Source organism: Lolium perenne, chromosome 2 (genome assembly GCF_019359855.2).
Source record: "Lolium perenne isolate Kyuss_39 chromosome 2, Kyuss_2.0, whole genome shotgun sequence".
NCBI lineage: Eukaryota > Viridiplantae > Streptophyta > Magnoliopsida > Poales > Poaceae > Lolium > Lolium perenne.
The window spans coordinates 222,020,130-222,048,023 of record NC_067245.2 but is presented as its reverse complement, the minus strand read 5'-3'; the positions used below and the strand labels follow the sequence as shown (position 1 = coordinate 222,048,023).

The window sequence follows — 27,894 nt, the reverse complement described above, 5'->3', positions numbered from 1 at the left end:
GCGGGCTAGGGTTTCGCCCCTCGGTCGCCTGGAGGGGGCGACGCGAGGGAGCGAACCGGTCTTTTCGCACGGGAGAATTCACTCCGATCTGTATATCAGCCGATCACTGGCTCACTGGATGCATCCTCTGGTCCGCATGCTAGTTCACCCAGGTTTGAATCGCTTTGACTATTTTGCAAACATTTTTTGAATCTGAGCATATTTTGATTTTAAGCAAATTTAAGTTAAACGAATTTTAAATGTAAACAAAATGGGATTTGAAAAAAAATCACATCCAAAATAGTTTGGATCACAAAAATGTTCAAATTTGAAAATCTGCACAAAATCAAAATTTGCTTGAATTTGAAATTTGCTTGAATTTGAAAATTGCTCGAATTTAAAATTTGCTTGAATTAAAAAAATACTGGAATTTAAAATTTTCTCGAATTTAAAATTTTCTCAAATTTGAAATTTGCTCAAAACAGAAAAAGAAGAAAAGCAGGGAAGGAAAAACAGAAAACCCGAAAAAACCGAAAACTGAGCAACCAAAGAAGAACCAGAGAATAAAAAAATATCGAACCAAAAGGGGCCGCGGCCCGCTCGCTCCCGCACGCCTGCGGGCGTTATTCCGCCCGGCAGCTGGGCGGGAGATGGTGATTGGCACCACCCTGGGGTGCGCCTATTCCCCGCTAGGCACGCGCGTGCGTTCAGCCTATAGATGCTGTATTTATGGGCTTGGCCCATTTGCTTTCCGTTGCCTTGTGCTGTTTTCGCCTAGTTCTGTTTCTTCTATTATTTCCTGGTGCGTGCATGGTGGATTTGAGTTTTTTTCCTTTCTAGAGTCTGAATATTTTTGCACATTTTTTTTAAATCTTTTTTTTCAAAATAAAAAAATTTCTAAGTTTGTACAAAGTTGAAATTTGAACATTTTAAAAATCTTAATAAATTTCAAATGTAAACAAATTTCAAAACCAGCAAAAACTGAAGAAACCTAAGAAAACAAGCAAAAAAAAAACTAGAAAACTAATGGAAAACGGTACAAACCTAGGCGCTAATCGGCCAGCCCACCTAGTCCGCCGCTTCAGACCGGTGTGAATCGCTCCCACACTAACTGGGGGATAGGATTTTCCAACAACATCTGATGTTAGTTATCGCCTTGTCGCGAAAAAATGACACCGTCACTTATGAGATGTGGTACCAGAGGCTTAACCTATGAGTGTTACCGGGGTTTAGACTACCATATTGTTGCTAGGGCTTTACATTTTTAGTATTTTGACTAACTTTTAAATCTAGTTTATTCGAGGGGTACGAGATTTAGTAGTCTCTTAGGAACGCAACTAGGGCGAACTCCCCCTCCAGAGGAGGCGCAGGCTCACAAACCTGAAAGCAGGCAAGGAATGCATTGCGAGGCTGGCGGGTTGCAGACTATGGTGTGCGTGGCAGCCCTGAGCCCTGAGTGGATAGAAAAGTTCCTTCAAAGCATTAGTAATCCTACGAGTCAAACAACATAGATGAGAAAAGAATCTTAAGGATTAAAATCCTCCGAGATTTGTATGAAAATCCTTTGAATCAAATGAACCCAAGATTTACTAGGACATTATCTGAAGTACCTGTTTTCGAATGCTTGAAAGTGTGAATATGGATGTTTCTAAAACGTGTTTGTTAACTATACATCTACATCTAAATAAAATGGAGTCAATTAATATGAATCGTAGAGAGTAACTAAATAGGACATATAGCATAACGGTTATCATTATCCTCGAAATAGGTTTTCGCCCCGCTATATTAATATAGCAACAACCCGGTTATCATTATCAACCCATGATCCACGATTTCTCGACTGTTGGAGAAAAGATGAATGATTTCTCGACCCTGGGTCCGGTTCTCTGGAGCGGCAGTGTATAACTCTACTACTACAGTGCCGGGTCGGGCCGGCGTGATGGAACATCGCATACTTGCAGCTGTAGATACGACTCACACGAACAGTGTCGGTCGAGTCCGCGGGGGCCGAGAAGCGGCGACGACCCAATCGACTTTCGCCAGCGCCTGCGCTCAAAACCTGGATCCTGCACTTTATCGGCAAAGGTACGCTGGATGGATCCGACATCGTCTTGTGACAATGCCGTTCTGGTCATCGATCAGGGGTCTCGGCGCTCTGCATGCAATGCCATGCCATGCCCTGGGAGCATCGCGTACTGTGAAGGGGGTGTGACAGGACTAAACCAGCGGCACGCACGCACGTACGACGTTGCTCCGGCACCGGCAGCGCTAGCTGTAGTAGCTGCTGCCATGTGAGACGGCGCGCGCATCGGCCCCCAGCGAGATCAGTACAAGGATACACGCCGAAATGCATACAGATCAAACGCAGCGAAGAACAGGGCGTACGTGTAGCTGCTACATTAGTGGATGTCGATGATGACTCCATAATGCTATGTGTGTACAGTCTGATCCGAAACCGATAGTTACTTCAAGTTTCACCAGCTCTTAATTAGGAAATCGAGATGGAGATCGCTTTGAAAGAAAGCTAGGCAGTTGGATTGAAAAGTTGTTATCTTATGGAAAAACTGACTTATTCCGACTATTTCGGTGCTTCCGTGGTTCATGCTATCATTTCCTGAAATACCTAAATGGGTAGATGGAAATTAAATATTTTAAATCAATATTTTCAGGCACAGTTGTGGCCACAAAAAAAAATACAAACTGAGTGGAACATCACATGCTGAAATAAAGATCGGCTTGTTTAGGAGCTTTAGATATAAAAAATATAGGTTTACTCAGTAAGTCGTTGTTTAAACTTTTAAAAGAGAAAGGGGCATGGCAAGAACCGCTACAACATAAATACCTGCATTCAAAAACCCTCTCGCAAGTCAAATCGCTTCGAAAACACCGTTATCCCATCAATATCCTTCATTATTCAATGTTGTACAATAGAAAGAAATTTCGGTAGTGGCGAAAGTCCTAGTAAATAAAGGTTTTAGAAGAGCTCCAACAAAAAATAAATAGGTGAGTTAGCTACACCCAGCGCAAAGGCTGAGGAATGTTCCATTACCCGAGGAGGAAGATAGATTTGTATGCAAGTTAAACCCATCGGGTCAGTTTTATAGGCAAGTCTATATATTTATATGTCTCATCAATATCCTTCATTATGTAATGTTTTTGTCAGATATTATATATGTACTAGTTGGGTTAGAATAGGACCCCGAGTTGTAATAGGTGCGAATAGGTTACAAGTAGTGTTCGGGTCGAACTCTAATAGCCTGGACCTCCCATATAATGTGAGAGGCACTACATGTTGTAACCTACGAGCACTTGATAGCAGTAGGAGCCTAGGGGAGCCGGCGGCTTGTGCCAGTGCCCAAGAAGGCTAGGTGCTGCGGTATTAATGGGAGGAGCGTCCGTAGTCATGTCCCGCGGAGTAGGCAAGTTGCCGAATTGCGAATTGCGTTAACAAATCTCGGTATCCTGATTGCTTTGTCCTCGGTAGATCGACTATACGCCTACAACGGTAATAAAGTTAAACCCATAGGGCCGTTTATAGGCAAGTCTATATACTTTTTTTTGCGGGTAAGTCTATAAACTTAGACAGCTGTAAATCTTTACAATCAAGTCCATATACTTACACACTAGTATTTACAAAGACATATTAAAAAGATGAAAACCCTATTAAAAATTAATAATTTTATGTGTCTTCTTCATCGTAAAGTTGCAAAAAGGAATTGCAAGGGAGTAAGAAATATTGCGGGGGATTCGTACAACAGATGCAGTTGTTGTTGGCTTGATAATCGGATCACATGTTGACGCATAGCCCTTCTACGTCTTTGGTTATTTTAAGATGGTTGATACATATGTTGGACGTTAGTAAACTGTGAACTTCTACGATCTTTTGTTTTTCTTGTGTACTGATGTACTTTGAATAAGGTAATAAAAAGGCCGGGGCGCCTTTCCCCCTTTTAATAAAACACTTTTGTTTTGGAGCAAAACTCCTATCCTAAGCCCAAAAAATAAAATTCCTTTACTTCTATGCAGACGATTTGTGTGTGCGTATGTGGCAGCTGCTAGTGGTGAGTAATTTTGTGGATGTTTAACTGCACTCCTTATGTCCACGAATAAGTGTATGTGTATCCTAAATTTAAATTCTTTGAATTTGACCAATTTTATAGAGAAACAACATTTATGACACTTAAGTAGTATCACTAGAAGATAAAGAAAAGCAGTATCACTAGATTTGCATTGAAATAATAGATTTATAATCTACCAACTTGACGTTGATGAGGATATCCCTACCACACTACTACCTCCGTCATTACAAGTTGAAGATGATCCTGCTGTGAAGCTCAAGTCTAATGAAGTCAGGATTGGACCAATGACACGAGCTCGTGCGAAGCTACTTAAACAACAGGTGAATTTGTTCCTAAGTGATACTTTGATCGATGAGAACTTTATACTGCCTAAGTCCTATTATTTATGTATGATCAGGTATGAGGAGGGAGCAAGCATCGCACGAGGAGGAGAGAAGCAGCTGGACAAGAAGCTGGACATGGAGCTGGCCATGAAGCTGGACATGAAGACATCCCATGGAAGCGCGAGGGAGGAGAGAGAGGCATGCGCGAGGGAGGAGAGAGGGGCATGCGCGAGGGAAGAAGACCAAGTCCAGGCCGGCGCCAGACCCGGTCTGACCGGCCGCCACGACGGCGCATCCGGTCCCAGGCCCGGACAGACCGGGCGCCAGACCGGCCCAGCCCGACGCCGACCGGGCGCTACGCTTGTGCCAGCCGGGGCACATCCAGTAAGCCTGGAACCCCCATCCGGTCAACACCCGGCGCCAGGCCCGGTTTGAACCGGACCGGCCGGTCCCAGACCCGGTCGACCGGCCCCCAGGTCGGCCGAGTCCGAGTCTGTCTCGACCAGATCTATTCTGGGTCGGTTATTTTCGTACTTTTTTGACCTGAGGTCATCCTGAACCCCTATATAAGTGCCCAGGACGCCCCCAAAGTAGTTTTAGACCACGTTTAAGATAAACCCTAGTTCTTAGTTGTTTGCTATGCAAAACTATTGAATCCCTACACCATATTGCTTGATTTGGAGTAGATCTGAAAGTCTTGTGTGATCTGCTGTTCCATTGAGAATTAAACGGTTGCAACTTACCGCTTCGTGGTCGGCGGCTACGTGCGCAAGTGTGTGGAGTTGCGAATATCTTGCAGGGTTAAGAGCTGTCGCATTGGCGACAGGGACCAATCGAGATATCTTGTTGCGTCATACAAGTTATCATCCACTTCATCAAGTTATCTCCGCTGCTATCACCCCGTGATCATCATCACCACCGTTGCTTACTGAGAAGATCGGGCAACCCCATATCAGACGTCATATATATATATATATATATATATATATATATATATATATATATATATATATATATATATATAGGATAAATACTTCCTACCCCTGGGTGTAGTTACACCCATATCTAATATACTACCATACGGAAGTATATACGATACTTTATCGATTTGAGTATGTTCGTATACTATATCTAAGATACTCTAAACAAAGTTTGGTGAAAAAAATGGAAGTGAACCCATAGTTTGCACTATATATCCGAAATACATGCATATGTATACGTAAAAAATGAGTCTACGTAAAAAAATGTACATACTACCTACAAAGTAGTATATATACTTCCAAAATAGTTTTGTATACTTCATACTACATGTACATACTATGCGGTATGATAGATACTCTCTAGATTATGAGAAACACACGTGGGTGTAACTACACCCGGGTGTAGTATAAATATGTCCTATATATATATATATTGGTGCGTACTCGTTTCTTCCAAGTTAGTCAAATTTGAAAAGGTCTAACTTAAGACAAATGTTAGAAGTATACTTATTCATAAAGGAAGGAAGTAAGCTGAAATTTCATTAATTAAACACCACAATCCAGTCAGCTTCCTAACGTTGTAATAAGACAAACCAAAACAAGTGCCTCAGCTTGGCACCCCAGCTCCATGTAGCTCTTTTTTTTCAAAAATAAAATAAGTTATTTTGAAGTTTTAAAATGAATCCAAAAATAATTCGGTGGATATATAGAGATGTGATCTGTATCACCGTATGTAAAAAGATATTGAATATTTTGGTCTGTGAAAAAAAAAGGATAAAATTGTGGTTCCAAAATGGAAAAGTTGATTTTAATCCCCACATTTGTCTATTTTTATGTACATTATATCTGAGCATATGTACAGCCAAAACTTTGCATGCACATACTAGACATATGTACTAGGCACTTGTGTAACATTTTTCAATTGTATTTTGAGTTTTTCAAATAATATTTTCGAATTTTCAAAATAAAGAGCTCAGGCATCCCCGACCCCTCTCCCGACCCCTCCTCTCCCGACCCCTCCCCAACCCTAACCGCCGCCGCCGGAAGCGCCGCCGGGGCAAAGACCCACGGGGCGTGGCGGCGGCGGGGGCCTTTCCTCACCGGCGTGGGGGACGGCGGATGGGCTCTCCCTTCCTCGACGCTCGCGGCGGCGGCTGGCGCGGATGGTGATGGGGCAGCGGCGGCTCTTGCGCTGCGGTGCCCCTTCCCCTTCCGTAGGCTTCCATCCGTAGCACACCGGCAGGGGCTGGTGGTGGGCGGCGGCCAGGCCCTCGGTCTGCGCCATGCCCTCCCCCCGCCTCTAGTCGGTCGTGGAGGCGATCTCGGGCTTCTTCCGCGTCACGAGGGCGCCCGGGGCAGTAGCCTTGGGTTCGACGGAGGAGGTGGCTCTCTTCTGCGCCGGAGAGGGTCGGCCTGCGGTTGGTGGTGGTGGATCTTTTGATCTATCACCGCGATCCGGCGGCGAGATGGAGGTGCATGGAAGCCGGCGATGGTGTCGCCGGTGGAGGGCTGGATTGGCCAGCCCGGGATGGTCGCCGACGTGGGGGTCCGACCTGTATAAAGGCGGCGGTCCTAGGGCCTCTCTTGCGTGAAGAGGAGGACCTACCGGAGGCCTGGACTCGTGATCTGGCCGGAGGGTTGAGTTCCGGAAGGCTCCGCCGGCGAATGTAACAGTGCTTTGCCTGGAGTTTGCTGGATCAGAGGTATTCGGTCGTGCGCACGCATGCTTTTATTCCGACCGATAGGTTCTGGAGGGAGCGGCGCGAAGCTCTTTTTCTGTGTTGACATCAAGTGACTATGGATCCATGATGAAAGTCGGAAGAAGAGAATTTCATGAAGGCCGGAGGGGAGACTAGCTAAGGGAGGTTCAAGTCTCCGCGCTGTTGAGAGACTGGCTTGGTGTTCCGGGCTTCACAGCAGCGGTATGAAAGTGAGGGCGACAACACAGGTTAACCGCAGAGTCCTACCTTTCAGGGTGAAAATTCAAGGTCTGGCCATAACTGATTGTGCCTGGCAATGGCCTTGGTGGAGGCATTGTTTTGAGAGCGGGGACTATCTTCAGGGTGAAAACCTAAGATCTTTGATCGGGCGACGATGGTGTTTGAGCACTGTTCCCTTCTTGGAGGCGTCGTTTTTTGGAGAGTCTGTAATTTAGGTGTTGTCTTGGCGGTGGATGTACTGCTGTTGTTAGGCCCGAGATACTGTAGCGAGACTTTTGTTTTTTAGTTTTTTTTTCCTTTTTTTGGCTGTGTGCATCCGTAGTGCCATTAGGGTGGTGCGTTGTTGCAGAGGCTAGGTGTAATTGGTATCTTCTTGATATTAATATATTCCCTTTATCGAAAAAAGGAGTTAAAAGATTTTTATGAAACGAACACTTACTACTACGTGAGTTTTATGGAACTACAACTTGCTACTACATGAGTCTATGAACCATGTTTCGTGTATGTCTATGTTATCCCCATGTGTGATGTGACAGTACTACTGTACAGCGGCCAGTCCGAGCAAACAGATTTGTATACTTTTGAGAATACTGATATTTCTCTGATCTGACGGAGAGGCAAGGCACGCATGCATTCAGAAACAGTAAACGTAGTAGCTTAGCTCCCTAGAAATGAAAAGCTCCGTCTAGCTAGCCGCATCCACCTGACTCCACGAGATCGACCAGCCCATGTTCGTCTCCATAATTAGCCCGTCCATGGATTCCCCAGCGGGGCGATGCGTTCCTGTTCACCGCAACAGTTCCTGAACTGACCTCGTTCGTCCGTCAGGCAGCTCGCTGGGCCTAGTCTCCCGTGCAACCTTAACTTCCTCATATAGGGTCGTCAGTCATAGACTCTAGTGGAGTACCATGTTTCTCTCTGCTGCGCCACAACGTTGTACTGGCAGGCCTCTGAACTGTCCTTTCCAGTTCGTCCCACCTTCTCATTGCTCTGTCCCCGTTTGCGTTAGCTTTAGCTATGGACAACGCTACCCGCAAAAAAAAAAAAAAAAAAGCTATGGACAACGCGCCAGCTAAATGCGACCAGCTACTCGCTCCACGAATCTATCCATTCTAGTAGTACTCTGTACTCATGTATACCAACTTAGCTTACCATAGGATTCGTCGGGGTTAACATTTATAAACCTTGACCAGATGACTACGAATCTTGATCGAGTAGCTCGCACATGTCCTAGACGACCAAACACCTGTTTGGTCCGGCCATAGATCTAATTAAAGAGCAGTAAAGTTTGTTGGGACACCATCTTAATGCTAGGGCATCCCTTGTGTGCAAAAACTCATACCATAACGCCTACAAGCGGCAATATATCCTTAAGTTTAAGGTCTACTTCAACCTTGTGGGTTGCCAAAATGATTCTCTCTCTTCTTTCTGGCATGGTGTGTACTTGTAACAGACACGTGGGTTCTTTATACAATCTTATAGCATAACTTCACAAGATATGTGAATCCAATCTTACGTATTTCCACAAGATATGTGAATCCAATGTGAATCCAATCTTATGGCATAACTTCACCTTATATATAGGTGACGCGCAGTCTAGTTATCTTTCATCTTGTAACTCGACTCATATTTTTGCCTTTTTGTTAGGCTATTTCATCAAAATGCGTCCTCCCCTCATCAAGTGCAATGTCTCAAAGCACTTTTACCTTTCTCCTCCATGCCGGATATGTAGACTGATAAAACTGCTGCTACACATTCTTCAATTCACAAGAAAATACCACACATGATAGTTTAAACACTGAGATTGTACATAAAGTTATAAGGCCAACACAAACTACTTTTAAGCATGGGATGGAGACATATACTTGAAGGGGTTGTTGTTCTCCACAAAACGATCCAAGAATTTCATAGGAAGAAAATGGATGGTGTTCTCTGTAAATAGATTTATAGAAATCCTATCATAAGGTTAACTGGTATTTTCCATAACAAGTTGTACACATGATCGAAAGTATTCGATCCTAACTGGGGTGAATGGATCAATCAATATGTTTCCCCGAGGTGTATGGGAATTGGTGTGAATGATGAAGTTGGTCATTATTTTCAAACACAGAAAGGGCTAAGACAATGTAATGTACTATCTACCGTCTTTTTAGTATTATTGCAAATATGTTGACAATCATAATTTCTAGAGATAAAGAGGATGGTTAAGCACATGGTCTTATTCCTCATCTATTTTAGGGTTGGCTTTCAATTATACAATATGACGATGACACAATCATATTTATGGAGCATAGTCTTGAGAAGGCTATAAATATGAAATAAATTATTTGCATATTCGAACAACTTTCTAGTTTAAAAATTAACTTCCATGAAAGTGAATTTTTATTCTTTGGTCAAGCGAAGAAAGCACAATACCAATACAAAGATTTGTTTGGGCTGTGAATCAGGCTCTTCCTTTTAGATATTTGGGAGTTCCTATTCATTACAAAAAAAACTTAAGAACGGGGAATGGAAACCCATGTAAGACTGCTTTGACAAAATGGCATGTTGGTTAGGGAGAATTTTGTCGTATGGGATAAAATTTATTGTTACTAAGTAGCCAATGTTTATGTTGTCTTTCTTAGAATACCTAAAGGGGTATGAAAGATATTAGAGCTCATTTGGCACCCATCATTTTATTTTATTTGGTAGAAATGAAATAAAATTGATGTTACAATTTCATTCGGTAAATTTAAACAAATGAGAGAGTACAAAGAGGAATTAAGGTTAAACATGGGATGAAATACATGGAATTATCAATTCAATTTCAATACCAATTCCTTAGTATCCAAGAGTTGATTATCGGAATCACAAATGAATTCCTTGATTCCAGCCCCAAATGATGGGAGCCAAATGAGCTCTTAGACTTTTTTTCTATCTTGCTTATTTTTGCAAAGTAATAAACATAAAAAGTTTAAATTGGCCAAATGGAATATCATATGGAGACCTAAAGACCAAGATGGTCTAGGGTTGAGGTTATTAAAATTAAGAATACATGTTTAATCAGCAAGTGGTTCTCGGTACGATGGGGACATGGCCTCATCTCCTCCATGAGCGTGACCACCACTCAGTAGTATAAATGGGTCCTTCTACCATAGGGTGGAAGGGCCAAGCGAGGAAGAAACAAGGAAAAGCAACAAGCCCAAGCAATCAAGCAAGAACACAATCCCAAACAAGCCAGAGTTGAACAAGCTTGAGCGCCATAGTCTCTCGACTCAAGGATAACAAGGCGAGATGACATTTTTCCATAACTGCCTTTCATAGCTTAGTTCCTACCCAGGAAGCAGGAACAAGCAACCAGCCGACTTCCCACCGGAAGTCGCCACCCACTCACACTCACCAGCACCTCACACACATCAATACAAAAACCACCGCAATGAAGTAGGGTTGTTACCGGTGATCTATTCCCAGGGCCTAAAAGTGTATATCTCGTGTCTGCATAAGGTTGTTACCCATCGAGTTGTGGTCACAAGCCCTCTACCTACTTAAAAATTTACGGCCGGGAATCAAAACCCGGACAATGGATATTGGGAGCAACCGTATGAAATAGTTGCACTAGATGTATACAACTAGTGTGGCAAGCGATTTGACAATCGGATATCATGTTGTGCATAGGCATATGTTTTTATTTTCCTCCTTTTTAGGTTGCTGATACACGTATCGACTTTGTGCAATACTTGAGCTGTAACTTCTGTTTTTTTTTAAAAAAATATGCTAGATACGTGCGATGCAGAGGCTGGGCTTCCCCTTTTTTAAAAAATAATATCAATAAACAGAGAATTTGCTAAACCGTTTTTTATTCAGTTTATGTGAGCCTGGTTTTTGTGAACTGGGTTTACTTGGCTTTTATGATGTGTGCATGACAATGCAGAGTGAAACTATTCGCATTAGATTGCTCCATCGATCTTTATCGGGTGGTAAAAAGAAAAAAAGGAAATCACTCGATATCTAGAAGCATGTCCGAGAAGAGACATGGACCAGACATGCATGCAATGATCGATGCATGTCTCTACACGGTTCGATCAGGGGCTTGGTAGTAGCAACAAGCTCTAGATAGATCGATCTAGTGCATCCCTAATAGGACATCGGCCATGTTGAAAGGCTACCCGTGCTGCACCGCGACTGCGTGCGAGCGCAGCCAGCACAGTGGCATGCACATACACATCCAACAGTTCCGAGGTGAAAGGCTAGCTCTAGCGCGGAGACGGCACGGGGACATGTAGATGAGTAGGGTGGTCACTGATCGCGAGAGCACTGGCCAGGAAAGACAGGCGCGGATTAACCATCCTCGGCAAGCATGCAGGCAGCGTCTCAGGCGAGTGCCGTCAGTTTCATGGCAGCTGATTTTTAACTGCGAAATGTTTCTTGTGGGTGGAGTGTGCCCTGTGTTTGGCCTCCGACCGGAGAGCCCCACATCCACCCCGGCCGCACCATAATATAGCATGGTCACCTCCCCGTGTGAGGGAGCTGCGCCTGCTTGATTGATTGCCACATTTTGCATATCCAGTTCCAGTGTCATTTTGTACCTGAGGGCTGTGCTTGTGACATGGACATGGGGATGGGAATGGGGATGGGGATGGGCATGGGGAGAGCCGGGATGGACAGGGATCAGAAGGAGGGGCTCAACCTGAGCCTGTCGCTCCAGAGGTCGCCGTCGTCGCCGCCGAGGTTTCAGGCGGTGTTCGCCTGCTGCTACTGCCCAAGGAAGTTCCGGAGCTCGCAGGCGCTCGGCGGCCACCAGAACGCGCACAAGCTGCAGCGCAACCTGGCCAGGCGCGGCCGGGAAGCCACCACGGCGCTGTCGCTGGCGGCTGCGCCCGGAGACCAGCAAGGTAAGGGTGCTGTTGTCGACGACGACGACGGCATTCTGCTGCGCTCCGTGGATCCAGATGCCGGCGCCGCCGACGCGTGGATGTATCGTCACCGTCAGCACGTCGTCGTCGCAGGTGCTCCGGAAGCTGGAGCCTCGTCCGGTGCGGGGAGAGGCAACGAGGAGCTTGCCGATGAGCTGATTGACCTGTCCCTGAGGCTATGATCCATCGATGCAGGAGCAATATGAGCTAGCTAGCTTGCTAGCAGCCGTGTCCCAGGCTCACAGCACCCAGCTAGCAGCCAATCCTCCCCTACATTTGGTTCATCTCTTAGCGTCATTTCTTGTGTGCGTTTCGTTTCTGCAATGAGTTATCAGGTTAGTTATTGTTGGCCGGCTTCTGGTTTGGGCTTGCCACTGTACTCCATCTTCAGGTATCCCCAATGCATGGATTGTTAAGTAGTTTTTTTTTTAGATGGATTGTTAAGTAGTTACATTTGCTGATCCGGTATGAAGTTTCTTTCGGTAATCTACTACTGGTTTGCCTTGCCCTGTAAATATTCTGTCCTAGCGTAAATGTACTTTCAAATAGCCCTACAAAAAAAAATTAGAAAAAAAAACTTGGAATAGCTTTGAACTTAGGTACTCCTTTTGAAGAAAAACAGGAACAGTCTGCCTATATATATAGATTTACAGGTAACCGTATTCGAATGCACAAAGGCGCCTGTTAGTTTTTATTTCGTCAAGGGTTCATCTTGATTTGTTTAGCTAGCCTCGTGACATATATCACTTTCCCTCTTTTTTTAGATAAGGGGGCATAGCTCCAGCATCTGCATCAATAGATGCACACGGCTTCTAAGAGTAACATGTGCCAATTAACAGATTGTCGCAGTCATATATAATTGGTCCCTCCACCGAACTAAATCATTAGGAATAAGAAAAAAAAATTAGTCTTGCAAAATGACATGTCATATGAAATCCGACAGCAGGTTAAAACACACGAATCTATATTAGTACCTGTTTGGTTGCACCACATGAAAAACACAAAAAATAGTGTGAAGAAATAAGTGCATGCCATGTAGTTGTCATTGAGAAAAAGCAAAATTACCACAACATTATACCCAAGGGAAAATTTTCAGTGGATTTCCATGCGGAATAGCCCAAATAAAGATATCATATGGTTTTCAATCCTACGGACAAAACAATGTCTAGACGAAAACTTCTAAGGAATAGAATCCTACAAAATTCATGTGTAATTCCTTTGAACAAACAATGATAGGATAACACCAACTAACAAGCCATGACCAAACAGAGCTGATATATCCACTACGGAAGTTACTATCTATTTTTCATAGAATTTGTGAAACTGATCACTATTTGACTTAGGAAAAAATTATGCAACCCTATTACATAGATGTAGAGAGTATATATAACATGTGCACACCAGCAGGATACCGCTAGCACTGCGGAAAAACGTTTCTTTGCTATGTTTTTTGTGCTTTGTCGAGTATCCTATTTCGGGGTACTCGACAAAGACCTGCCGAGTGTATGCTAAAATACACTCGGCAAAGAGGTCATACGCGGTAAAAGCATAGAATACACTCAGAAAAGCAGAAGCACTCGGCAAAGATAGACTAGGCAAAGACAAAGACATGTCCATTTGACGGCAACCTTGACGGCGTCACCCTTTTTCGAGTGCCCGCTACAGAACACTTGGCAAAGAGTGGCTTTGCCTAGTGCCAAACCTCAAGGCATAGACAGTAGGTTCTAATAGTTATTTTTCCCTCCCACTCATGCGGAACCACACGAAACCGACATCATATCTCTGATAAAATAACACGTTGTGGATCTAAAAATGATTTTTACAAAAAAATATGGAACAAGCGAAAGATGATGCTTAGTTTTAAAATACCATGAATTCGCAGAAGCCAGAGAACACCATATAAAATACCATGAATTCGCAGAAGAAGAAAAGTGAACCATAATTCGGAAGTGCTCTTCTAATTTTGTGCATAGGTTTCGAATCATTGCAGATTGCGCTCCACGTAGATGCTTCACAAAAAAAAAGCTTATTCCAGCGCTAGTAAAATGAAACATGAGTTTTCTACGGCTAGAAAAGGATAAGTCATAAAGCCAACGTTGCTACCAGTATCAAGGCCCATGCACGTGCGTATTATGAGTTCGTTTCAGCAAACTATGTCATGCCGAAGGTCATGATCTAAAGCATTTGCCCTAAAAGTCAAACAACCTCGTAGGACAGATCTCATTTTGTGAACGGTTTCCTAGAATAACCGTTGTATTTCGAGTTTATAATTTTTCCTTGTAACTAGGTCACCTAAAATGATGCCTCACGAAGGTTCTCTATTTTTCTGATTTTTTTTAGAATTTAGACACGCTAGAATGACTTTTCGCAAGAATGGGCGCTACAAGGTGATGGCCTGCAAGAGCATAGGTTCGTCAGAGCACATTTTCGTGTAAGTATTATTTCCAGTTTTTATATCAATCTTAACAAGGAGCTTAGGAAAAAATTATCTAAGACGTTTCTGTCGCACTCAAGGTGTCACTAGTCTTGAGCGAATTGACTGCAAGAATTGAGATGCAATGGATGAGTATGAATGGATGAATATTGAGTATTGAACAGTGTAAAACAGTAAAAGTAAAAAAATATGAGTGTTGTTTGGAGTTTACTGTAGACGAGTGACTGGGCGGGAAGATAAAAATGTGATAGCGAATGTGAATGTGTCAGGTGGAATAAATTATGTAAGTGATTATAATATTTTTTTTATTAATATGTAAGCATGCCAACAACACATGTGATAGTCAAGACTCATTTTGGTAGATTTTCTTGACTCCAATGAACCTTTTGCCGACTACCACAAGCCATGATCAGCACATCAATCAAGGTCGTGGGACCAGATTAAGACTTTAAACTTAATGGTTCCTCGTACTTCTCGAATTATAGTAGCTCCTTTTTTTATCGGCTGTGTCACTCGGAGGTTGCCAATTAATTAGCAAAAAGTCCATTTCTATGGGATCTCAGGATCATGTTGTCTGGGCCCTTAAATTAGGCAACAAGCATTACGCAAACATAAACAATGTTTCTTGCATAGAATAGTCACAACGATGATCACAAATAGAAGGAAAATTAATATAGGCGCATAACATCACACCAATTCCATACATCTCTCACACTATGGTGATTTACTCGCGCATGAGAGGAGAATAGAACAATGATATGGTCATAATGTAAATAGGGTTGATCTCGATATTACCATAGCAAGCCACAATAAAAAGGCACATTGCATCAAATACAAACCAAAGTATGAACTGAGTCTCAAACCCTAATCTTACAATTGTGAATCTCTCTCTCTTAGTACAAGGGAAATGATAAGTGAATGATCTAGAGGTTGGAGATCTTGGAGATGGTTGATGGAATTCTTCTCCCTCCTACAGATATCTTCTTCCACTGTTCTCTGCTGGTTTGCGGCGGCTTTGTGTCTCTCCTCGATATACTTCCTTCACAAAAAGTATTTGTATTGATCATGTGAAGGAGGTGGTGTATGGTACGAACGGGCCATATAGGCGAGCCGCTCCTGGGACTTGTTACATTCAGTGGAGCCTCGCATAAAAAAGCCTTCAATTATTGATTCACTCGATTTCTTGTAATCAGCTCGTAAATGGCCTTGGATCCCTCCAAAAGTGTCTAGAATCTAAAAGTCACATTATAGAACAAGGTTTCGCTGTTGCAATATTAGTGTTAGTTGAAAGATGAAAACAAACGAAACCAAGTGAAAACCAATACAAAATCCTCGGTAAAAAGTGTCAATATTTGGAGCAATTAACATCCCAAGCTTAGTTGTTACTCGCTCTCGAGTGACAAATTGATAAGAATAATAGAGACAAATAAAAACTTGGGTAGAAAAACTCACAAGTTCAAGGTGATGTCCTATTCCATCTTCACAATCTAAGCACGCTTCCTAAGCACATGTAACTTGCTAGCAAATATATCTTACTACCAAAAGGAAGTGTCAATATTTTAATTAGCCATGTGCATCAAATCTTTCAGCGTCTCTCTTTTAGTGAGAGTAAAACAAATTTAGCAAGGAATGCTTTATCAAATCAAGGGTGCTCCAGTAATGTCGAAAGAGACATGCAATTAGAAAATCTCATTGACTCCCACTCCAAAAATTGTGTCTATCAAACACCAATATTTTCCTTGCTTTTCTAGAACATCAATTTTTGATAGTTAGATGATAGCAATGCATAGTTTTAAACGAGATTTTACGCGCATGGTTTTGGAGTTTAACTTCAAACTTTTGCTTGTAACACCCACGAGAAAAAAATGGTTCAATCATAGCATTGTTATTACAGATGAATAACCAACTCATAGCCAAAATCTAAGGTTAACGTAGGTTGATCGTTCAAAGGCCAGAGGAGTTATTTTAGTCCCATGGTATGCGAAAGTGAAGTGAGACACGTGTAAAGCGTTCGATGTACATCTCAACCACCACTAGAAATTCATTATTTCAAACAATTCTTTTTCAACAAGTGTTTATCAAGTCAATAAAATTAAGCTCTATGGTGTTGATTGTGTCTAATATTAAAGCCTTCAGACAATTACAAGGCACCAAAGTCATCGTAATGATGCATTTTCAAGTTCTTAAAATTATTGGAGTTGATTCCAATGTCGTTCTTTTTCAAACTTAAAAGCATTATTCATAAGCCGTCGAAACTAAACTGGTGACACTAGCATTGGAAAAAAGTTTATAAGATAACAAGCTAAGCGGGAAACGCGACTAGAGTGCAAGTGAACAAATAATGATGTGATCAAGAATAAACTTACAAGAGATAAAAATAGGGATGTGATACCTCTCGCTTGTTCGCTCTTGCACTCAAGTCATATCCATGATAGGCTTCCCATTTCTATGTCAGTTGAAGTGAATAACCTATGAAAATTCAAAGACAAACCAAGAGATCTTCATACGAAATAAAATAAAGGCTACTCTATTTTTTTGTTTTCTTTTTATCAATGCAACATTGAAAGTAAACATGCAACAAAAAAAGGATAAATAAATCAAAATAAGAAAAAAAAAATGAATGCAAAAGGGCGGAGGATTTTAACCTTCCCCAAGCTTAGGCTTTTGGTCTAACTTGGCTCCTTCGTCATTGCCGTCATTTGGTGGCTGCTTGTGGTGCAGGTAGTAGGTCGAGAACTTGTCCATGAAGTGGGTGAAGTTATGAGTCAGATTAGCAACATTGGCATTCACGCCGTGCAAGGTGTTCTCCACGTTTCCCACGCAAGTACCAACATATTGTACTTCTCATAGGGGACATAGTAGTGTCCTGGCGGTGGCACTGGTGGTACATTCTACTTCTGGTAGTAGAACTATTGTTGGTGCTAGTGCTGGTGCCCGTACTCATCCCAGCCCATGTCACCACATCCTTGATGATGTTCATGCTCGTTTTGGCCTCCTCCTTGCTCCCAAGCGCGGTTGTTCTCCTCGTTGGGAACCCTTCCATCGATGGACCTTGTTTGGAAGTATTCCTCCTCAGAGAGAATCCATGCATTTCTGCTTCCCTGGCAAACCAAAAGCTTGGACAAAAGGAATAATTTTTTGTTTCAGAGGGCCCCTTGGCTCAAAACAAAATTGGTGAGAACGGATATGGAGATTACCCCCCCCCCCCCCCCACACACACACGAATTTGGTGTTAGCCATATGATTTCTATGAAGATACTTACTACCTTCCACGGGCCGCGCAGGAGAGATGGAAGGGTTCTGGATCGTGGTGGTGTTGCTCCATAGATAGTCAAAGTTCCTATGAACAAAAAAAAACTCCTAAGAAACCATTTCCTCAACAAGGAATCCATCAGTCATATTGACCTCTCCATCATAGGAAAACCCGAAAAAATCACAAAATTGCTGAAAAGTAAGGCTGTGAGGGGTGCCATTAAGTGTAAAGGTCACAGTGCAATTTTGTTGGTGTGTGATGAGGTTGTCGGAGAAGTTTGAGAGGAACTCCCGGGTGGCTTGCTTGTAGGTGTCGATGTTGAGGGCGGAGAAGACCTCCATGCCCGAGTTCTAGACCATGGCGAGGAAGTCCTCTTGCAACCCATAGTATGAGAGGAATTCTCCACATACCCACTTCGTGTGCAATATGGTGAGAGAGTTGACCCTCTTGTAGTCCTTATCGAGGGAACCATTCAAAGCGTATCCCTCAACACAAGAGCGCTTGGTCACCTTCTTCGAGACCTAGGTTCTGACATTTCCACTACGCCCAAACATATTTCCGAAATTTATTGTATTACAAAATTTCAACAAAAAATTGTGGGAATAAGGTTTCTATGGTGTCAACAAACGGTTGGGTCTGCACGCTAGCCGCCATCGAAAGGCCCTTCCCCCTTTGGAAGGTTGTGGGCAAGGAGGGATTCAAACCCCCAACACCGTGGTTCGTAGCCACGTGCTCTAATCCTATGAGCTACATGCCCACACATCTCCACGGTATCTCTTCCCAAAGGTACGCCTTCATTTCGAGTTAAGAAAATGGGAAAGCGTCTTTCTCTCTATAGAAACAGCGTGTTCCAAGGCGTGAAATGTGTGAGAGGGATGTGATGGTTGAGGTTTTGAATAAGAGTTTGGATAGGGGCTTTTTGAGAGAAATGAAGAATCTACTTAAACGATATGCCCTTAGGCACTGCCATGCATAACAGAGAAATTACAAGTGGAAGGGGTGGGCAATTCGCTAGAGCGGGTGTTGTAGCGAAACTGATTGCAAAAGAGGGTAAATTGGTCAGTTAAGATTACCAGCCCAACCTCTTCATGGTCGCATCCCCTTTTCCGACGCTTTTATTGTTATAGACCACTCACTACCCCTTTCCTTCTCTATGTAAGACTGAATAAGGAAATACAAAGAATGGAAGAAAGGTCCAAAGCAATTGTTTGTCTTGCATTGCTGCAATCAAACCAAAATCAAGTATTAAAGGCTGTTGAAACACCTCTTTTCTTGGTAGCCTAGCTCCCAAAGCTGTTTCAGTCCCTGACCATGATTGGTCCTCAAAGGTAATGAATGCAAAAAAAAATAGCATGCCATAAAAAAATCAATTTCTTGGCTCCAATTCTGGTAAAATAAAAAGCAACGAGCTTAACTTCCTAATTGGGCTTAGTTCCGAAACATAATTCCTTTTTTATCATTTTTGTTTTGTCTATAGGTAAGCTGTATGTTATTCACGGCATCAAAACCCACCATTTTGGAGATCCTACTTATTTTCATTGGCTTCAGAATAGTAGAATAATTTTGAATAGTGGCCAAAATCTTGGGAAAATCAAATTTAATGATCAATATATATAGGTTTGAGGGGAGACGCATGCGGCACGGGCGCGCATTACTGGCACATCCCGCCCGTACCGGTTGTTGTTACCGTCGGATATGTCAGTTTAGTGTATTGATCACATACATGGTAGTGGTACGGGCACGCAGTAAGGGGATGCCCGGTTCTACCGATGGTCTCTAAACTTAGTGTGAACTGATGATGGTTTTGTCAAGGGATCGGTATGGGCGCGCGGTACGACGGCGGCCGGTCGTACCACTGATTGTTAACCATACAATGATTTCTTTGTTTTGATCGAAGTTCTGGTACAAGCGCGCGCGGTACGGGAAGCTGAAACTACTATTCACTTGCGAGTTAATCGAGTTCATCAGGACTTGTGGTACGGGCACGCCGACACTTGTTAAGACTCATGTAGCTTCTCTTTTTCTTCTTTTCTCTTTTCTTCCGTTCAAACCTTCACTAGTAAGTTTTATTTTAATATTTTCTCTCCAAAACATCAGCTAGAAGAATTTTATTAGAAATATAAAATTAATTAAATACATTTATTTAAGGATGTGTTAACTCTCATCAAGCATTTTATTATGAGAATTGGTTGATTGATTCAACCAAAATTTAATTTGAATGTGTACCGTTGATTGCCCATCATCAAGGGCACTTACCACTTGAATATGCTTAGAAAGTGGCACATATTTTTCACCACTATCCATTTTCTTCGGGGAGTATTGAATGATCTGGTCATCATACATGTTGAAGACAAGTTTTGCGCTAGTGCAATCGACATTTTACCCTGCAGTACCAAGAAAAGATCTCCCTAGAATGATATATAGCTTATCATCTTCAGGCATATCAAGTATAATAAAATTAGTAGGAATGACATGTTGATAAATTCTAAGCAAAACATCCTCGATCATGCCAACTTGTCATTTTTTGATTTTGTCAGCCATTTGAAAAGAAACAGAGGTAGGTGCATAATCTTTGATATCTAATTTCTTATAGAGAGAATATGGCATAACACTAACTCCTGCAGCAAGATCACATAAAGGGTTAAAAATGCTAGTTGTTCCTATAGCACAAGAGATAGTCGGTACACAACGGTATCCAAGGTAACATGGAGTTTATCACCATAAGTAGTCACTACTTCTATAGTTTCAGTTACCTTTTTCTTTCTATTGAGAAAATTGATAACCTCCAGGTGCAAGGGATCACCGTAGTACAATTCCATAAGTACTTGAGTGTTCCCACGAGGAGTTGAAGCTAAACCATCAATTCTCTAAAGGCCTATAACCCACTTATGGCCTTCTATGCAAAGCTAGTAACTATAGTGTGTGTGAAGTGATTTCTACAAGGAACTAGAAAATTGTAAAATACTAAAAATAATTGTAGGAAGTAAACCTAGTGCAAGTAAAGTAAAGAATCCAAGTCATATGGCTTATCTTGATCACTCACGTTATCCTCAACATTTATCATAAAGCCAACATTTCTAGCAAAGGATAACTGATGTCTACGCACGCTTCTATTCCTGTAGACAGTGTTGGGCCTCCAAGAGCAGAGGTTTGTAGAACAGCAGCAAGTTTCCCTTAAGTGAATCACCCAAGGTTTATCGAACTCAGGGAGGTAGAGGTCAAAGATAGTCCTCTCAAGCAACCCTGCAATTACGATACAAGAAGTCTCTTGTGTCCCCAACACACCTAATACACTTGTCAGATGTATAGGCGCACTAGTTCGGCGAAGAGATATTAAAACGCAGATGATATAGATGGTGGTAGATGGTAATTGCGATATGAAGTAAATATTGCAGCAAGTAAACATGCAGTAGAACAGTAAGTAAGCGGTGTTTGCAGTATTGGAAACAAGGCCTAGGGATCCTACTTTCACTAGTGGACACTCTCAACATTGATCACATAATAAATAAGTTCTCTTTCTTTGTACTACTTTCAACGACTCTATTGTTGGATAACAAACATCATTCATTGGTAGGGCTACGAGAGCACCCTCAAGCCGGAGTAAACAAGCTCCACAACGTCATAAAAGAATCACACAAGATGCAAACACTGTCACTGTCACACCATAGAGAGTAATTCCGGAGTTCATATAAAGTAACTCTAGAGTGCATAGTAATAGTTAACTCCACAATCTACAAGAGATCACGATCATAACCTACGCCAAGTACTACATGATGCACACACTGTCCACATTACATCATGAAGGAGGAATAGACTACTTTAATAACATCACTAGAGTAGCACATAGATTAATAGTGATACAAAGCTCATGATCACATAAAGATCACATGGGAGAGAGATTAACCACATAGCTAACGGTAGAGCCCTCAGCCCCAGGGGAGAACTACTCCCTCCTCATCATGGGAGACAGCAGCGGCGATGAAGATGGTGGTGATGTCGATGGAGATGCCTTCCGGGGGCAATTCCCCGTCCCGGCGGCGTGCCGGAACAGAGACTTCTGTCCCCCGAATTGGAGTTTCGCTATGGCGGCGGCTCTGGAAGGTTTCTCGTATCGTGGCTTATCGGTGTCGAAGTTTTAGGTCAGGACGGCTTAAATAGGCGAAGAGGCGGAGTCGGAGGGGCCACGGGGGTCCCACACACTAGGGGGGCGCCCCCCCCTGGGCCGCACCGCCACCACGTGTGGGGCCCCCAGGGCTCCCCTCTGGTCCCTCTCTGGCTCTCTGGAAGCTTCCGGGAAAAATAAGGTTCTGGACGTTGATTTCGTCCGATTCCGAGAATATTTCTTTTGTAAGATTTCTGAAACCAAAAACAGCAGAAAACAGGAACTGGCACTTCGGTATCTCGTTAATAGGTTAGTTCCGGAAAATGCATAATAATGCCATAAAGTGTGTATAAAACATGTGAGTATCATCATAAAAGTAGCATGGAACATAAGAAATTATAGATACGTTTGAGACGTATCAATAACTCATAAACCCATTGCTTCCCCTTCCAAGTCCCACGCCTATGCGCAATATAGCCTCATTCTGGCAAACTATGGCATGCCAAAGGTTAAGACCTAGCTCATTTGCCCTAAAAGCGATAGATACTCATAGGAGGTATCTCATTTTGTGATTTTTTTTAAGAATAACTGTTGTATTCCAAGTTATTTGTAATTTTTCTTGTAACTAGGTCATCTAAAATCATGTTTGGCGAAGGTTTTCTATTTTTCTGATTTTTTTACTGAGTTGTGTTCAAATTTGGACCAGCTGGAATGACTTTTCGCAAGAAAGGAAGTTGTGAGGCACACCAGAGGAAGCCGCATGAAACCAACATCTTATCTCTGATAAAAAAACATGTTGTTGACCTAAAAATGATTTTCGCACATTTTTTGGAACAAGCGAAAGACACGCTTCCAGCAAAATTGGCAAAGGACACTGTATAAAATACTATGACTCAGTCGAAAGCGAACGCACGCATCAGGCATGTGAACCATAGTGCGGAACTGGTCTTCAAATTTTGTGCATAGATTTCATACCATTGCAAATTATGTTTCTTGTAGATGCTTCACAAAAAAAAAACAATTTCGGCGCTTGTATCATAAAACAACATGTTGTGGACCTAAAAATGATTTTTTCAAAAAAATTAAACAAATGAAAGGATGACGTTTAGTTTAAATTTGGCCTGCTTCCAGCAAAATCGGCAAAGGATACCGTATAAAATACCATGACTTCGCAGAAAGAAAACGCGCGCAACAGGTATATTAACCATAGCGCAGAAGTGGTATTCCAATTTTGTGGATATATTTCGTACCACTGCACACTACGTTTCTTCTAGATGCTTCACAAAAAAGCTTGCTTTGGCGCTCGGATAAATAAAAATTCAGTTTTCTGTGGGTAGGAAAGGATAATTTAGAAAGCAAATAAACATTGCTTCCCAACCCAAATTCCACGCCTATGGACACTAGTAGAAAAACGGCCATTCGTACCGGTTCAGAGGGCCATTTGCACCGGTTTCGCAACCGGTATAAAAAATCCGGTACAAAAGCCCCCCTCCCCTCTTCGTACCGGTTCCTTACGAACCGGTATTAAAGGGGCCTCCACGTGGGCCACCAGGAGAGCTCAGGGCCAGGGAGCTTTCGTACCGGTTTGTAATACGAACCGGTACCAAAGATTGCCACCCGCGGCAGAGAAAATGCATGAATCTCTGCTGCGGCAGATAATTTAGGGTTTAGGGTTTTTGGAGGGGTTTAGGGGTATCGGAGCGTTTCATATCGCGTCGATGCACCAGAAACGCATTTGAGTTTAGGTAGTACATGAAGATCAAGGTGATGCATATCATGTTGGTGCATATAATATAACACACATGTAATTGCATAAGATCGCAAATTAAGTAGTACATGCATGAAGATCGATCTTCATGCATAGTGGTACTCTCTGAGGCGTACTCTATATATGTCTATTACATGTAGCATAGTGGTACTATCTGAGTCAAACTATATGTAACATGTACATCTTCATTCATGGTGGTACTCTTCGAATTGTGGTAAGACGTCCCAAAGGAAAAATTCCGCCAATTCCTCGCCTATTGCTATGAAGCGGTCCTCGATTGAGAGCTTGTTCCGCTTTCTTGCCAACTATAAAAGAATAAGATACAAATGAATACATGAGCTATGTGTGTGTGTGTGTGTATATATATATATATATATATATATATATATATATATATATATCAAATCACAATGAAACAATTATTACTGAAACTCAGCACAACTTATGATAAGAAAATAAATTTGTGAATATTATTTTCGTACCTCTTTATTTCTTTCATTATTCGTTCTCTCGTTGACAATTCTGTGGATGTACTCGCAAACGTAGTATCCACAGAGATCAGTTCATTGTGGTTGTTGCGGGCATTTCTTTACAAGAATATAATTCAATCAAACAATAGTCAAGTATGATAAAGATGTGTGGACCTAGGTAGTACTACTTACTTTCGCACGCCATCGCAGCTTCGGTGGCCATTCATGGGACTTATCTTCCTTGATGAAAGGTTCCCATACGCTGCCCGACAAAAGAAAATTCATAAAAGAGTTATCAATTAGTTGATATCAGAAAATTAACGAAACAAACTGATAAGAATTAAAATTACCTTCTGAGCATAAGAAAACAAGACTTGTATATGTCTGATTTTTTGCTTAGTGAGTCAAAGACTTCAACTTCTCCATCGTACATTTTGATGACGAGAAGAATAAAGTGAAACCTACGCACGTTTAAATATGTAGTGTCATATATATAAGTTATTAGCTAAAATTTTGACATACGGTGAGCAAAATATAATGTGTTATAAGACAGTAAGACTCACTGAAAGTTGTAAGGCCAAATTATTAGCCTTTTGTCACGTTGTCGCTTCAAAAACCTTAGCAAAGTCTCCAGTGTATCCTTGTTATAGAGGGGTTCTTCTATGGTTCTAACATGCATTGTGTCTGGGTCAATGAACCCAATGTTCATGATTTCGTCCCTTTTGCATTCGAGCATCTTCGATCTGCATAATATAGCGCACAAAAGATTATAATTTGCAGACAATGAACGAGCTGAGCTAAAGACTTCTCAAATTAAATAAATCACTTACAGACAATAGCAACTGATGATAGATTTGTCGAGGGCCCGGATATTGTATAACTGGAAAAGCTCGCTGAAGTCAACGTTCACACAGTATTCCTGAAAGTAGTGCTCTTCCCTAACTCGCACCATGATAGTCTCGGTCCCTTCCGTTGAGGCATTAAGGTACCACGAATGCAAGTTACGCATACATGTTGGTAGCTTCCTGAGGTTCTCGACCAAATCTTTCCCTTGAACAAATTTATATGTTGCTTCAGCGATGGCGTAATCAGTTGTGTTTTGTAGAGAACTTTGAATGGCCTTCCCGTCAAACCCCTTGAGAGGGGGGACCGATTGAACGGGTTGTTGTCCGAGCTGGTAGACTTGGTGTATCCCTTTTATCTCCTTGACACCCGATTGAACGGTTTTTGTCGCCTCGATCATCTTGTCATACGACCTTTCAATAGAACGCCTATAGTCAGATGGCAGCGATGGTACAGGGTCATATAGATTCTCAACGGTACGCACAACTTTCACCGGATCTAGTGTCTTCTCAAAAGGTATCTCTGGAACTTTCGGTGCAAAAAAGGCTCTCAGCTCGGACTCAACGGTTTCCCTGTTTTCCTCGACACTTTTTTCCCAAGGTGACTTCTCAATGGGCGGCTGTGGTTTCTCCTTTCTAGATCTCTTCCTAGGAGGCGTACCGTTCCGCTTAACGGGCGTTGTCTTATGCGGAGGATCTCGAGATGGTGGACTCACGCTAGGGTCCCTCTCAGGTAGGTGTGGACTTGGCTGCTCATGAGGACTGCTACCAGGAGGAGTCGATGGCATTTGCTGCTCATGTGGACCGCTACCAAGAGGAGTCGGTGGCCTTTGCAAAAGGACGATGTATTTCTTCGGCCATAGGGCAAAACCGTGCTTGACATCGGCCAGTGTCTTCTCATCGTCACCTCTAGGAATATCAAGCTCCACTATTTCAAAACCCGGAACAACTTCATCCACCTCGACACGAACACAACCAGGTGGAATGGGCATATGATGGTGCGTTGCTCCATCTTCACTTGGGTAAACATAGCCGACCGCCACCTTAATGGACGCGGTCCTGAATAACATATGTAGCTTGCAATCTGTCTTTTCCGTGACATAATCCACGGGGTAGCTTCCTCCACATCCGTCAAGATGTGAGGAACCCACACTGCTTCTTCACTGAGATGGGGCAGCATCGGCTTGAGGATCCCGTAGAAACAGCGGCTGATCAGGTGCCCTCTGATTTTTCTCAAGCGCCTCCGCCCTATTTAACAATTCCGTTAACCTATCGGTGTCCTTCTTCTTCTTTCGCGAACGGCTTCTATAAGTGTCAGCGCTGTCCGGCCACGCTTCCTTCATGGTGAGACCTGGACGAGCTCGTACCCGTCCAACGTGTTCAGGATTCCCCAGAGCGAGTGTCAGCTCGTCATTCTCTCTATCGGGAATGTACTCTCCCTTTCTGACCTTTTCAATTGCATCTACAAGTTGCGCTGTGATTGCTTCAATTTTTCCTTCCATTTTCCCTGCGCAACGATCAGCCCTGTCTTTGGGTCCAACCCTGCCCCATGCACGAACAACCAGAACTTGGACCGGTCGGGCCAGTCCCATGTCTGTGGAGTGATTCCTGCATCCATCAGTTTATTTTCAAACGTTGTCCACTTCGGAATGGAAGTCTTGTATCCACCTGACCCCAAATGATGCCAAAGTTTCTTCTTTGAAGCATTTTTCGTATTTGTGACCGATCGGGACACAAAAGTAGACGATTGCTTATACCTCTTAAATGCGGGCCAGTGATCTTTTATCTTCAGTAGATTATCATCAAATACTGGATCTTCATTCTTATATTTGTCCCATAAATTTTTCTTCCAGGTCTGGAATTGTATGGCCATCTTCTTCCATATCCATTCCTTTACTTTATTCTTCTGGCCTTCCGCCATGTCTTCCGGTAGGCTGAATCGTGTCAGTAGCATGTCCCAAAGAAAAAATTTCTTCGGCTTATGCCACTCTTGAATGTTGATCGGTACATGGTCCCTAACAAGAACTCCGACTTGATTTGTAAATTTGCAGCAGTGCTCTTTGGGATGCTCTGGTTCACCATTAGCCTTAAATGTCGTGAGGGCTAACCTGCCCTCGCCCTTTAGCAGTTGCGTCGGGCCTCGTTTTGTTTTAACAGACTTGCTCGATGATCCAGAAGGCTAAAAGAAAAAATTATTCGTTAATAACTGCAATACAAATAAATGAATGCATCTAGGGATGAACATAGACTTGATACATAAATATACACCTCGCCGGAGTTTGTTATGGACACTTCGTTTTCTCTTCTAATTTGTTCAGACTCAAGCCCCTCGCCGAAATCGTTCAGAAATTGGTCGAACTCATTGTCATCTCCATCGGGTTCCGTACCACGGGCACTCTCATAGATCAATTTCTGCACCGCTTCTTCTTGATCCTCATCTCGGACAAAGGTGCCGTCCTCCATACCTCAATGTCACTACAAAATTAAGAAAGTAATTATTTCATTCATCATATCATGATCATAACAGATTGTTAGATGGATAACAATTGAAATGATGAAAGCAATAACCCTAACCCTAACACTCGGCACTCCTCCTCTCGCTCTTCTCTCTTTTTCTCGACCCTAACCCTAACACTCGGCGCTCCTCCTCTCGCTCTTCTCTATTTCTCTCCATCTCTACTCGGCGCTCCTCATCGATGTCGAGGCAGCACCGCCACGGACTCGGCGCCCCTCCTCCTCTCGCTCTTCTCTATTTCTCTCCATCTCTACTCGGCGCTCCTCATCGATGTCGCGGCGGCACCGCCACGGACTCGGCGCCCCTCCTCCTCTCGC

General features: G+C 42.8%; 1 protein-coding gene across 1 annotated transcript; it reads left to right on the top strand.

Moving 5' to 3' along the window:
* Positions 1-11,692: 11,692 nt before the first annotated feature.
* LOC127330453 (uncharacterized) lies at positions 11,693-12,700 on the top strand. Its single transcript, XM_051356656.2, has one exon. The coding sequence runs from the start codon at positions 11,887-11,889 to the stop codon at positions 12,373-12,375; it is 489 nt and encodes a 162-aa protein (XP_051212616.1). The 5' UTR covers positions 11,693-11,886; the 3' UTR covers positions 12,376-12,700.
* Positions 12,701-27,894: the final 15,194 nt, after the last annotated feature.

Bases quoted from the DNA above. Each gene is read 5' to 3' on its own strand.
- LOC127330453 (XM_051356656.2), top strand. From the start codon at position 11,887: ATGGACATGGGGATGGGAATGGGGATGGGGATGGGCATGGGGAGAGCC.